This window comes from Mus caroli, chromosome 6, assembly GCF_900094665.2.
Source record: "Mus caroli chromosome 6, CAROLI_EIJ_v1.1, whole genome shotgun sequence".
Classification (NCBI taxonomy): Eukaryota; Metazoa; Chordata; class Mammalia; order Rodentia; family Muridae; genus Mus; species Mus caroli.
Window position 1 is genome coordinate 12,467,445 of NC_034575.1, and position 14,449 is coordinate 12,481,893.

At 34.5% G+C, this 14,449-nt stretch overlaps 1 protein-coding gene across 2 annotated transcripts in view; it reads right to left on the minus strand.

Moving 5' to 3' along the window:
• Positions 1-4,616: 4,616 nt before the first annotated feature.
• Tfec (transcription factor EC) overlaps positions 4,617-14,449 on the minus strand; it is a 69,182-nt gene continuing 59,349 nt past the window's right edge. Inside the window, exons 5-6 of one of the 2 annotated variants that reach the window (XM_021165609.2) lie at positions 10,712-10,859; positions 4,617-9,825 (exon numbers count right to left, since the gene is read on the minus strand). In XM_021165609.2, the coding sequence (XP_021021268.1) occupies positions 9,448-9,825; positions 10,712-10,859 (526 nt within the window). In that variant the 3' untranslated portion in view covers positions 4,617-9,447. The remainder of the gene's footprint in view (positions 9,826-10,711; positions 10,860-14,449) is intronic. The other variant, XM_021165608.1, reaches the window with a different exon arrangement.

Below are 14,449 nucleotides of genomic sequence, written 5' to 3' on the forward strand. Positions count from 1 at the left end.
ACCGAATGGCTGAGAAGCACCTGAAAAAATGTTCAGCATCCTTAGTCATCAGGGAAATGCAAATCAAAACAACCCTGAGATTCTATCTCACACCAGTCAGAATGGCTAAGATCAAAAATTCAGGTAACAACAGATGCTGGCGAGGATGTGGAGAAAGCAGAACACTCCTCCATTGTTGGTGGGATTGCAAGCTTGTACAACCACTCTGGAATTTGGAATTATATGAAGAGATACATTTACTCTTTGGTCCAATGACTGCTGCATTAATTAGCCAGGATGAACTAGGAGACATCAAAGATACAGGGTTAAAGTGGTCTCAAGAAGAAAAGGCATGGTGAGAAAAAGAAGGCATCTATTTTTAAAAAAAACAAGTAAATAATAGATGGGTTTATTTTATAGGAGGAAGGCTTGTTTCTAGAAACAAACAGTATAAGAAGAGTCTATAAGTCCACATAATTTCTAGGATAGGAAACAAAGATTAGAGAATTAAAGGATGATATACAAGCATATAAAAAGTTATTACTTTGTCCTCCTAGGATCTAAGACAATAACGCCTACTTTACATGCATAAGTTTTCAAACTTTGTAAGAAATTATTTAAATCTTAGTAGTCTGTTACCTTTCTGTTTTTACATGAATATATTTAATAAAAACTACTGTCTGCTGTACCAGGAAATCGTAAGAGCTCTGCCCAGATACCCATAAAGAATAGGAAGGAATTCCACCCTGCTATATCAGAAGTATCACTGTGGCTTGAAGGTGGTCTGGTGACCTGACAGGTTGCCTGCACTTAAAGAATTCACCACACTATCCTTTCTCACCTGGTCTCTGTACCAAGCTAGCCATCATTTGTCGTTAGTTCTCAGTTTATATGAGGGAGATTCAGGTGCCCTGATGTCTGCTTAAAGAATAGCTTTGATTCTCCCAGTATCTCACATCTATACTTTATTAAAACAATCTGGTTACAGGCCCTTCATTCTCCTTTCAACAGCAAGCACTTCTTTTTAGATATACTTACTAAAGGAGGAAATAAGTGGAAAACTTTAGAAACAAATTTTATCTCATCCTTATTCTTAGGGTATGGCATTATTTTCATTTCTAGAATTTTATACAAACCTCAAGAATTGATGCATTAAAAAAATTCTAGGAATGATGGGAAGGTAAAGACTGTAATATGTAGTCACAGTCCTGAGGAAGCACTATTTCATTATCTGATAAATCTTCACAGGTGCTTCCCTTATCAGCAATTACAAAGATGAAATCAATTAATTATTAACTACAGGTACAGCATGTTAGACAAAACATCGATAAATAATGTGGAAAAGAGATAGCAGAGAAAAAGGTTTTCATCTATGACCATTCATGTAGACAATCTATGCACTAAATAGCAATCCAAGAGTAGACTTTAAGAGTCAACTGGCTGATATATCCAGAAAGCATTTTGACAAGGATAGCCACTGATGTCTGTGATAAGATAAAGCCTTAAAAAATGGGAGCATCTTAAATGGCCATGATAGACAAAGAACATAATCAGACTAGGCCAGTCATTGCAAAGACTCAGTATTAAGTTGAGGATCTTCATGAAAAAGATTTCTCTACATTTCCATTGCATTTCTTCTGTTTAGTCATGAAAAAGTAGAAATATGATTCTCTGGTGAATGTCTTGTGTGTCTCCTGATCCTGTCCTAGATGAAATAAGAGTGGACTTTATATGACTTCAGATTGCTTCCAACACTATTAAAGTGACTGCAAATCTAGAAGACCTTAAAAATCTAGCTGTTCCATACAGTTATACAAAATAGGCATTTTAAAGAGACTAACACAAGACTCGAACACCGTTTTCTCTACGTATAGACACATTACTCTTCATGTATAAGCAAATAAATTATACTCTTGACTATAGTATTGTTTGCAGCAATTTAATTTTCTTCCGAGCATAGCTCTTATTCTATTATAATGCTTAAATGATTCGTGTGCAATGTTTCCAATCCACTTTTCCTGCTTGTGAAACTTTTTAAGGAAACATTAACATTTGCAGGCACCAGATGTTTTGACATAAGGGGAAGCAATATGTAAATTATAATCCATGTGAGGAACAATAGCCTGGAGGCAACTTTTTCTTATTATGTGATTCATATACTTAGCCACAATGTGGTGGAGTCTATCAAAATCCTCACCATCCAGAATGCTGTAATCTTGTCTTATGGTTGCCAATTAATGAAACTGATACTTAAGTACTTAACATGATAGTATTGTCATGTAGCAAATCAGCAATATCATTGTATCCTTTAGCCATCGCATACTCAAAACCTTTAAGGTGATTCATCTCCAACAACTTTTAAGGTATCGGATATTAACCCTTTTTTTCTGGTGGATAACAAAATCATTGTCTATATTTTTATGTTTTAAAATTGTAAACACTATTTTAGTGAGAAATATTAAAGTCTTAAAGTTTTCCTCACCTTCTTGCATTAACTCAAGGTGTGTGTGTGTGTGTGTGTGTAGGTGCATGGGTATGTGCATGGGTGTGTGTCTGTGTATAGGTGAGTGGGTGTGCACACGTGTACCTCTGTGTGTGTGCATGTATACGTGTCTGTGTTTGTGCATGTGTGCATGTTTTCAATGAAAGATATTTAAAGATGGCTTCAAATATTCCTTTTATATATAATATTATAAAGATTAAAGAATAGCATATTCATTTGTACAAAAACCTTTCTAAAATAAAGATGAGGTGTCTGTACTGGCTATTTTTGTGTCAACTTGACACAGCTGGAGTTATCACAGAGAAAGCTTCAGTTGAGGAAATGCCTCCAAGAGATCCAACTGTAAGGCATTTTCTCAATTAGTGATCAAGGGGGAATAGGCTCCTTGTGGGTGGTGCCATCTCTGAGCTGGTAGTCTTGGTTTCTATAAAGAGAGCAGACTGAGCAAGCCAGGGGAGGCAAGCCAGTAAGGAACATCCCTCCATGGCCTCTGCATCAGCTCCTGCTTTCTGACCTGCTTGAGTTCCAGTCCTGACTTCCTTTGGTGATGAACAGCAGCATGGAAGTGTAAGCCGAATAAACCCTTTCCTCCCCAACTTGCTTCTTGGTCATGATGTTTGTGCAGGAATAGAAACCCTGACTAAGACAGTGTCACACACCATCTATGTACATATACATTCAAAAGCCTAAAAAAAAAAAAAAANAAAAANAAANACAAAAANANATCCCACCATCTACTTTTTTGTCTATGTATAGTTCTTTTTTTTTTTAATAGACTTATTTTCATGTGGATTGAATTGGCTATTTTTTTCTAGAACTTCATAGAAGTTTCATAGAACTTGATGTTCCAGGGCAGGGTTGGACCCAAGGGGGACTTCCCTTTCTCCTCAGGAAAGGGGAGATACAGAGAGGAGGGATTTGTGAGGGTGGGTGCCAGGAGATGAGAGAGTTGGGGCTGCCATCGGAATGTAAAGTGAATAAATAAATTATTGAAAACTTTGATCTGTATTTTCATAATTGATAATGTTTTACAGCATGTATTTTCTAGTACTTAACCTTAAAAAGTAATGAGCTCATATTTAATCAGAGTATCACTTTATAATTAACTTCAACAGGGTCTGTTTTATCATATTTGATATATCAAGTATATAAGAACAAAATTCATAAACATGGTATTAAATATTAGAAAGTCTTAACTCTTCTGAAACTCCTTATTAATTTCATTATCAAGGGATGGGTGTAGTTGATAACAATTAGCGGCTTTAAAATGTTTTCCATATTAGACTACAGTATTCTATTTATCCTAGATTATCTGGGGAGTATCTAGTATATTAAAAAGCTTTGTAGTTTTGTGGTGATTTCACAGCTACCACTATGCCTGTTAGCAATTTTGCAACATCCTGATAAATATTTTCCATAAATCAAAGCCATAACAGCATGCAGAAGCAGATGGCAGGAGACCATATTAGAGAATGTAACAATTACTTTCCATAATGAAAAAATATTGGATCGTTGTTGTCAGCCTGGCCTATGTAGCAAGCAGTTGTCAGCTGTGAAGTCTTACTGCTGTTAAGTATCCTGTCAGATGACTAACCTGTGTGTCATTTCCCCATACAGTCTATATAATAGGGCAGAATAAAGAGAGCTGTATGAAACATTTAATGATTATGGTTTTTGATTTAACATATGCAAAGAAAATATTGGTACATTTAAAAAGTACTTGTACAAAAATTCATGTATGCATTAAAGTACACCAATGTTCCTCATTTTCATAGAAAATAAGACACATTACTTTGTTATTAAAATGAAAAATAGCAATAATTACAAATTCTACAGTCTTATTATATTAACAATGTTTTCTTGATATAACCAATGTTAAACTAAAATGATAGGAATGTTACTTTGGCTATTCATATATATGTAAAGCTATTAAAGTCAAAGATTTTTTAACTACATTGTTATTATTAAGATTAAATAGCTGAATTTATTTCTAGCTTGGCGTGCCGAAAGCAATGGCTATGCCTCTAGATAAGACTCTGTAATGTTTGTTTAAACATTCATACTCGTAGTTTTTAAAAGTAAGAGATAGCTTACTGGTTATATAATTCTTTTGGGAAAATATTGGTCGCCACCTTCATTTACTATTTTATTTGTTACACAAAATAGTATTTAAATAAAGTATAAAATTTGTTTATGTAGAAAACTATAGGATGTTTGACTTCAAAGGAAGCATAGGAGTAGACAAGATAATTTTGAAATCATCATGAGTCATGATTATTCTTTCAGCCTTCCTTCTGCGCTTTAAAAACTGGAATTTTATTAAGGAATTTATCAGCAGAAACAATAGACATCATTTGACAGTTAACAAATACACATATCAAACCTTTCAATGAGGACACAAATTTCTCTTTTATGTATAAAATGCAGACAAAGCATTTTATCCTCAAATTAGATGCATCCTAAGAAAGATTTTGTTTACATCAAAACAACTTTTTTTTTTCTGATAATTTCTCATCCACTCATATTGCCCATGAAACTCATAGGAAAACAAAAAGAGCACATGGCACAGAAACTGAGAAGTAGGTTTTTAAAACAACTACCACCAACAACAAATAAAAAGCTTACGATGTTGACAAGTCTTAAAGACATCTGGGATCCTTCTTGGATGTTGTACTCAATGTTCCAACTGTTTCAGTTTCCTAAGCTGTCCTCACAAGGATATGCCAGTAGGTCCTGCTGAAGGATAGACTTTGTGGGACTTCCCCCTCAATTAAATATATTTTTCAATTAAAAAAACATACAAATAAAACTGTGTTTCAATAAACAATGATGAGAAGTTTCCATAACCTCAGCACTCATACTCATTTAATGGCAGACAGATGAAATCTCTGGACAGGGAGTTTCCTTGACCTCAGTTGATATAGCAAACATGAACTGGCACAGACTGGAGGAGGACTAATGATGTGCCTCTGTAGCATCTCTACACTTTCCCCTCATCTATACTGAAGCAAATTCAAGCCTTCCTTGTCTCCACAGAACCAGGTTAATCTAATGATTATAAAACAGCAATATGATTAGTGGATTCTGCTTTCATGCCCACCCTAGATGTCATAAGGGAAGAAAATAGCAGCATAAAGATATTGTAGAAAAGTTTTATGAACTCAATTTCTTTTTGAGGCTTATAAGGCATCTTATATTGTCCTTCCTATCAATAATAAATGTCCATCTAAAATTGCAGCATTCAGTTATGACATTCATGTATTTAAATGTTAAAAACCCTTGGTAACAGTACAAGAAAAGAAGGTATTTTCAAAATACCATGAAAGATAAGAAAATTCTAGAATTATGTACAATATTAAACAAAAGGAAAAATAAATGATTCTTCTTTTATGAAATGTAATTTCTCCCAAACTTTTGATAAGTAGGCATACTAAATCAAGGAAAACATGATGTGTGTTTTTTAAACAAAACACTATGACACTATTTACGAAGTCGCATACGAGCATGAACAAATGAAACTACACAAAAGAGAAAGGCTGTTCTAGGGGCTCCATCATCTGAGTATTTTTTAAAATAATTTTACTTTTACAGAGAAAGCCAGGGTCACTGATGAAACCGTAAACTGTCTATCCTGGGTACAGGTTCTCCAACTGATACAAGAAAGATTTCATAGAACAAGCATTAAATAATGAAAGCTGCATCTAATTATTGGGGGTCATTATTGTTAGATAACTGAGACATGGAAAAGGCTGATTATTGCAAATTCACAAGAAGGAATCCAACATAAATGGATGAGGGGTTGCTGAAAACTAGAAATAGAGGGTGGCTTGGACAGTATCATCAAACATTTACCAAAGTAAAGTTATCATTGAAATTATGCACTACTTCTTCACATGATTAGCAACTTGTTTATTAGCAGTGGTTTGATAATCAGTCTTTTTGTACTAGGATTCTTTGACAATGATTTTCTTTTCTCTCTTAGGTACAGTCTGCAACAATATTCTTTAATTAATCAGTTTTCTTAAGATTCTTTCTAAGACCCCTAGGCGCTCAAATAACTTATATTTTAGTTTATGTTATTTTTAACTTGAAATTTATATGTTATGCCAAACCTTATTGTAAAATGTATACAAAATCTAATGTTCACAAAAAAAGTCAATTTTAAATATATAACACACAAGACATAATTTATGGGGCAAGAGGTGTTTCTTTTATGTGGACTATTTTGTGAATGGGCAGCATTCTGACAAGTAATTTTATATTTGGTATGCATACTTACCTTTGCAACAGCAATGATTTAGAAGTGGAATATGGTGTTAAGTAATCTCTCTACTACATAAGGTATTAGCTGTTGCACACGTGCTCCAATGGAGAAGTATCTGTGTATGAATTACAGATGTGATACAGAAACTTTCACTTGGTATCCATGGAGACATTCTTGGGAGCTCTACAAACTTACTATGTGTGCAAATTACTGTCCATACATAGTTCTCCATTATTCTAGGAAGAGAATAAATAGCTGTCACTAAGCTTTCAAGGCACCTATGCCATGAAAACTTAAAAATTATTGTCTAAATTTTTAAAAATTCTTTTGATCGATTGGCATAGCATCATTCTACACTATCTTAAAGGTGTCTTTACCCACTTTGTAATTCCCTGAAATCACAAATTATATAAATGGAGCATTAAATTTATTAGTCGTTTCTCCAGAACCTTATATCTAGGCTTGATCAATCTGCCAAGTCCTTACTTTACCCAATACTATGAGACCTTAGTTCTTTGAACGAGGAGTATTACCTCTAGAGGATGGAAAATTATGTCAGGACAACACTATCACCTATGCAAGCCTTAGATGTAATAAAAAGTGGAACAGCAGAAACACAAAAGAAATAATCTTCTAGCTAGAATAGTATGTTTTCCAGGGGACATATAGCATTTATTTCCCTTTGATTTGCAAAGTCAAATCAAATTATCAACTCTGGAAAACTTTTGTCATTATTATTAAAATAATAATAGAACTAACCCACCTGACTTTAACTGCCATTCCTAGACATTATAAATGGCTTTTCCATCTCAAACAATAAAATATTCTAATATCCCAGAGTCATAGCTGATAAACAGTAAGCAAGAGACTGCTGTTATCCAGAAGGATCTTGGGTTTCATCAATTTTCAATAGCATAAGAACCAAAGAGATTTTGATGATATATTGTGGACAAAATCCTAAACCTGTTTGAACATTCCAGAGATAACAACTCAACCAAGAACTAAAAATTTTGTTACCTAACTTTACATTCTAGTAACAAGTTTCATCTCTACTACATTATTGCAGTCTAGACTTAATTTTCACTACAACACCTGAAGGAAGGTATACAAATTTGTCAGACAAATGTCCCAGGAGGATATTTCCATCATGTATTTTTTTCGATAATTTGGTTAATATTTGTGCCTATATTAACCCCCTTCTTTCTAACATGTGCATTGTACATAATGCATTTCCCACTCAAATTTGCAATCTTCTTCATTATCTCTGTACACTTCCACTTCACAGCATATAATTAGATTTTAATTCTGCACACCCTTTACCTTTCGGTTTGGCTTTCGTGTGGGTTTGTTACATGCCTCCTCAAGAATCAGATATTATATATATTTCTCACTGTTCAACAGTCTCACAGGGCATAGTATAGTTTTAAGCATTTAAGTCACCAACATTGACTGATTCATGATCATTCATTGTGTTCCAGCCATAATGTCACGCAAAGCAACATGTATACTAATAAAATTCCCAAAGTTTAGAAAATTCAAGAGGAAAAACACAAATGAAGTACTATACATACAAATGCTTACATTGTACTCAATGGTGACAAAGGCCAAACCACAGTGTCTTCTCAATTTCAAGAGAAAAAGAACATAATTCCAATCATATCTGAATAAAATAAAATGTAGTTCCATCTTATAGATGATCAGTTGGTAGTCTAATATTCAATATCTTATCAATTTTATGATATCTATATGAATAATAAATCCATATCTAAATTACATATTACATACCAGATAAGTTTTCCTAGTATGGGAATATTTTATATTTTAATTACTAAAATTGATTATACAACATATTTTGAAGAACAAAAAAAATGTGACTATAGTTTATGGCATTGATGAGATCATCAGAGGAATGAAGCAGAAAGAAACAATCGATCCTATCTACATTGTATGTATGTGTATTTGTGTAAAATGATTACAATCCAGGGACATGTCTTGGAGGGGATTCCTCAATGTGTTGCTGTATCTGAAGAAACCACAGGTCCATAAATCTGCAAGATGTTTAGAGTTAATTTCATTGAACTGATTAAAAGAGTGAGAATATGATTTTAGAAAACATTGTTTTAAAAAATATTCTTTGCTCTATTTTGAAAAAAAAATCATGTTTATTACAGACTTAGTTTCAAGTTTAAATGAAAAAAAAATTTATACTTTTTTTCCCCCGACAAGGATTCAACCATACATAGTATGTCCACCCGACAAAGGAAAAGAAATTATCTCCAGATTTGTTAGTCGTGAATCTTCAGAAAATGATGTTGTAGAAAGTAACACAGGATTTGGACGTGAGTGAGAGGGGAGTGGGATGTTGCAGTCTTTTGAAGGACCTTAGCTCCAGCAATATCTTATCATGTCACTGCTCTGAAAGCAGCAACACTAGAGCCGTTATCAAGCTGGATCATTTTCCAGAAAAAAATAAATGTAAGGAAATCTGAACTCGGTAGACAACTGTGATCTTCAATGATTCTTTCACATCATGTTTCTTCTTCCCATGAATTCTTCTAGCACCTCTAAACACACACACCCCCTTGGCCAATATAATTCCTTTCAGAGAGTTAAGTGAAAGCAAGGTATGAAAGGCAGATCACAATTGAGTAGCACCAGCAGAGAGTTGCTTCCTGGTTGATGTCTTGAGCCTGTTTGAGGCTTACAATTCATCGCCATCCTCTGAGCTAAGGCTGCTTCGACTGCTAGCTTTGGAAACTGCAGGGGAAATGGCAGAGAGTAGTGGGTCCGTCCCAAAGGGGCATATTGTATCACTTAGTAGCATGCCATCCAATCTTTGTTCCTCTTTCAAAGCGGCACTAAAGGATAAATCTGTGAAGTGAGACAATGGATCAGAGAAAGCCACAGCTTGCTCATAGAACTCCGGGCTTGTCCCCTGAGATGGAGTCAGTTGTAAGCAACAGCCTCCTAAGTTCTTCTCAGGATGGGTCTGCTGCTTGGTGATGTGGGTACCAACATCAGCTGTGCCGAGTGAAGCCAGGATTGGTAGACCATGAGCACGTGCTTGTATTTCTAGTTCCTGCAAATGCCCAAAGAAGAATTATGAAATAATGACATAATTATTTATGACATAATTATTGAAAGCAAACTGAAAATAAAACAAAATATTAACTAGTGTTCAAAAGGAAGAGGTTGTGCAAACTATAGTTTTACAATAAAGAAATCTGATGTACTTACAAGGCCTAAAAATTACTTAATTTTTTTTTTAAAAAAGTCATCTCATTGTCTATAAACAACATGGGATGTGATGACTGCATAGTGGCTTGGACTAAATAGTGTAATATGTAAATTGTGGAACGTCTTCCACTTATAGCTCCTGGTTAACCAGTTGCCATAACTCAAGAACGTTTCATTGTAATAAAGTGTATTGCGTGACCATATGCATGTTTGTGTTTAAAAGAGACAGAGTTATAATGTCCATATTTTAATAGTTTGTGGCACATGAACAGATGAGAAGTTACTATGTAAACTGCTAAACTGGTATTTGCCTTGCCACAGTAAAATCCACAACAATGTTGCTAAAGACACAAAAGATGAAGGAAAGATTTAGTGTTCAAACTCATCTTACAGAAACATATGGTGCACTTGGTTGCATTGTTTATGTGCCTCCGTGGTGTGTGTTGAGATCATGTCATGTGTGAATTAAATGAACGTTATTTTCTGCATTGGGTAGTTGGTTCTCATTTGTTCTACACCGATTTAAATCATCTTGGCCTTACATGTCTAATCAAAAAATCTAACTAAAACAACTCAATTCAGAATCTTCTAAGAGAGAGTAAAGTTCTTTTTTTCCAAATCAAAACAGTTGTTAATAAAACAATGTATGAATGAAACCAATAAATAAGGATTGTGAGAGGACAGTGAGTAGCTCTCTGTGCAGCTCAGGGCAGCCATCGCATAACAACCTGAATCCGGAGCCTAAGCTGACGGTTGGCATGCTCTAATTTCTTCTGTCTGTGTTCTAACTCCCGGGCTCTCTGTTGTTCTTTTTGTAGCCACTTGATGTAGTCCACTGATGCTTTTAGAATGGTCCCTTTGTTCCAGCGCATATCACTGTAGAAGGGAGAGATAACCTTTTCACAATTGTGCATGTCAGCAGAATTCATAAGAACTTACAAAATCTTTTACATTAATATGAAATAATGATTTACATGACTATTATTCACTCTTAGATATTATTGCTTCTGAATAGAAATTTTAATAGAATAGTTAAGAAGCCCTTATATAGTAAAATTAATCCCAGAATGAAAATAAGTGTCAAAAGAAAGTAATAAAGTGACTTTTTGTGGGAGAGCTAAACGCAATATCATGATTCTACCATTACAGTTTTTATATTTTTAGTGAAAATTGCTTTTATTATTAACTCTAAGATTAAAATCTATGTGCAGTATTTCTGCATTAATGAACTAGGAAATGTGCATTACTGATGACTAAACCTAAATTTTTTAAGATCGTTTCAAATGTACCAATCTTTTAACCCATTTCCTAATATGGTTGCTTTTGTTTCTAAGAAAGAAAAAATACATTCTTCCCTGAATGATGGTCCTGAGTGGTTTCCCAACAGCTGAGTTGGGAAACATTTCCATATGCAACAGAGCAAGCTTCCTGAAACCATTTAATCAATTTTTCTACACAAATGGTAGCATTGTAATTTTTAAAGCTGGACTCAGAATACTATATTTAGATATTTTAATATTAGTAAATATTTAAGATAAATTCATAGAATTAAACATTTTGAAAAAACTTTTAAGTATTAGCATAGAAAATATTAAAATGCTTTCAATGTAGGGGATATATAAATTAAAAAGTGTAGAAAAGACTAATAATTATTTTAATATTTGAAAACATTATGGATCTAATGTTGCATGAGAGCTATCAAGATGCATTGAGAAGAAGAAAGAGTTAATTACCAAACATTAATTACAGTGGTTAGAAAATGCTGGTCACTGAAGCCGAAGCTAGCTTCTCCATTTTGGCTGGCCAGCTAAGCGCCAAGATTCTCCTATTCCCCAATCTTCAACAGTGAGAATGTAGGCAAGCTCATACAAGCCAGGTCTTTATGTGGGTGCTGGGACCTGGGCTTAGAACCTCATGTTTGATTAACAAGTATATCCACTGAGCCACCTCCCTGGCTCCAAAACAATTATTTACATACCATATAAAATAAGCATATAGGAAAAAGTAACATTTTCTTGCAGATGTTTTTATTTTACATTGTCTAAAACTATATTGAAATTATCTCTAATTCAAATAATCTTTATAAACTGTAATAAAATCATTTACTTAGATGGGTCAAATACAGGAATATCTATTTGAATATTCCTCATGGAAGCTCAGCTTGGTGTCTGTTCATGGCATTAGCAGCAATTATGGATAATTAATTATGGATAATTAATTATGGAATAACTAAAGAAGATGCTTTTTCACACATTCAGAAAAAGGATTACAGACTTTCGAGTGGCCACTCATCTACTGAAATGCACCAAGCCTCCTCAATGCTTGCTCATTCTTATCATCAGTTTTCTAGGGCCAACATGACTGTTAGGGTGAAGCCTGTTCCTAGCGATTTCTCTCATACTGGAGTTATTATGAAAAGACAAGTCACTCTTGTCATTTAACTAGGAAGCATCCATAACTGAGAAATACTCTGGTCTCCAGAATTAGAACTCTTTAATAGTAATAGGAACCCTATGTAACATTATTTGTGTTTCATATCCTTGCATGGAGTAGGGAGTGGGCATGACAGACAAAGAATAGAAAGCAAAGGCCATGGCCCACACCCATGCATATACGGCAGACACTAAATGGACCTAGTTTTGTGTGTGTGTGTGTGTGTGTGTGTGTATGAGTATGTTTGTGAGTGTGTGTAAGTGTGTATGAGTGCCTGTGTGTGTTTGTGTGTTTATGAAAGTGTATGTCAGTGTGTGCATATGAACGTGTATGTGAGTGTGTGTGTATGTGTGTGTATATGAAAGTGTGTGTATGTGTGTGTATATGAATGTTTGTGTGTGTATGAGTGTGTGTATGTATGAGTATGTGTGTGAGTGTGTGAAAGTGTGTATGAGTGCCTGTGTGTGTGTTTGTGTGTTTATGAAAGTGTGTGTCAGTGTATGTATATGAAAGTGTGTGTGAGTGTGTGTGTATGTGTGTGTATATGAAAGTGTGAGTGTGTGTGAGTGTGTGTGAGTTTGTGTGTATGTGTGTGTATATGAATGTTTCTGTGTGTATGAGTATATGTGGATGTGAGCATGTGTGTGTGAATGTGTGTGTTTGAGTGTGTGTGTATGTGTGTATGTGAGTGTTGTCAGTGTGTGAGTCAGTGTGTGTGTGTGTGTTTGTGTGTTTATGGATATGTGCAAGTGTGTTATGTGTGTGTATGAGTGTATGTGGGTGTGGGAGTGTGTAGTGTGGTGTGTGAGTATGTGTGTGTGTGTTTAACAAGGTTAGGAGGAGGCTATTTGGGGGGGTATGGGGAATGTTGAAGGAAGAAATGAGGGACAGATATGATCAAATGTATATATGTGTAAAATTCCCAAAATTCAAGAAAAAAATTAAGCATAGGACAATTACAGCCAAATCTGAACCCCAAAGCACTACTTATCTGAATCTAAAATAAATCTACAAAATGGGGAGGGAAAACACATACTTTTTCAACTGTATTTAAAAGTTGCTACATTTGACAGCATTTAAATAGGGGAATGCCTGGACCAGGAATGGGAGTGGGTGAGTGGGTGAGTGGGGAGCAGGGGGAGGGGATAGCGAATTTTCAGAGGGAAAACTAGGAAAGGGGATAACATTTGAAATATAAATAAAGAAGATATCTAATAAAAATGTTAGCAACAACGAAAAAAGAGCTAATGCTTTGCATTCAAATGGTTAAAATGTTTCATATACAAATGAACATTCCCTCCCTCAAGATAATTTCAAATACTATAGCATTAACAACATTTTGAAAGAATATATGTTATCATGGAAATGTGGGATGTAAATGAGTCGCTAAACAAAGAACAACACATTGTTTTTCGTTTTCTGTAAACAATTATTTTTGAGGAACTTTTAACACTTTTAAGAGAAGAACTAAACATTTGAAGGTAGTGTTAAGTAAATAAGGCCTACGGTATAAATTAGGGTAGGATTTTCTTCGGGTAAAGCTCCAGAAATACACATCGGCTGTCACCTTGGGTATGAAAGCCACTTCAAACCATTAAAGTTTTTTAACCAAAATTTATTAAGAAAATACCTGGACATATATGCTTTGTATTTGTCTCAAATTGTATTTCTCAACTACATTTTTTGTTATGATTTTATCTTTAACTCCTTGATTTTTATCTGCAAAGTAAAATAAATTTCTGAATGTTTTGGTATATAAAAATCGCTACGTCATTGAATTCAACATCTTTAAGGTATATCTGCTCTAATTCCCCAAAGTTCAGTCTCAGGAGATGGAAAAGTTCTCAAAGGGAGACACTCCACCCTGCCTTTGCTCAGACATGGGACATTTATTGAGCGTGAGGTCTCCTCGCTTTGCTTTACTGGCCTTCTTTAAAAGTATGGCTTTCTCCTCTTTGTTGTTGTTGTTGTTGTTGTTTTGTCTTTTGAGACACCATTTATTATGTAACCCAGGATAACCTCATAGTGATTAT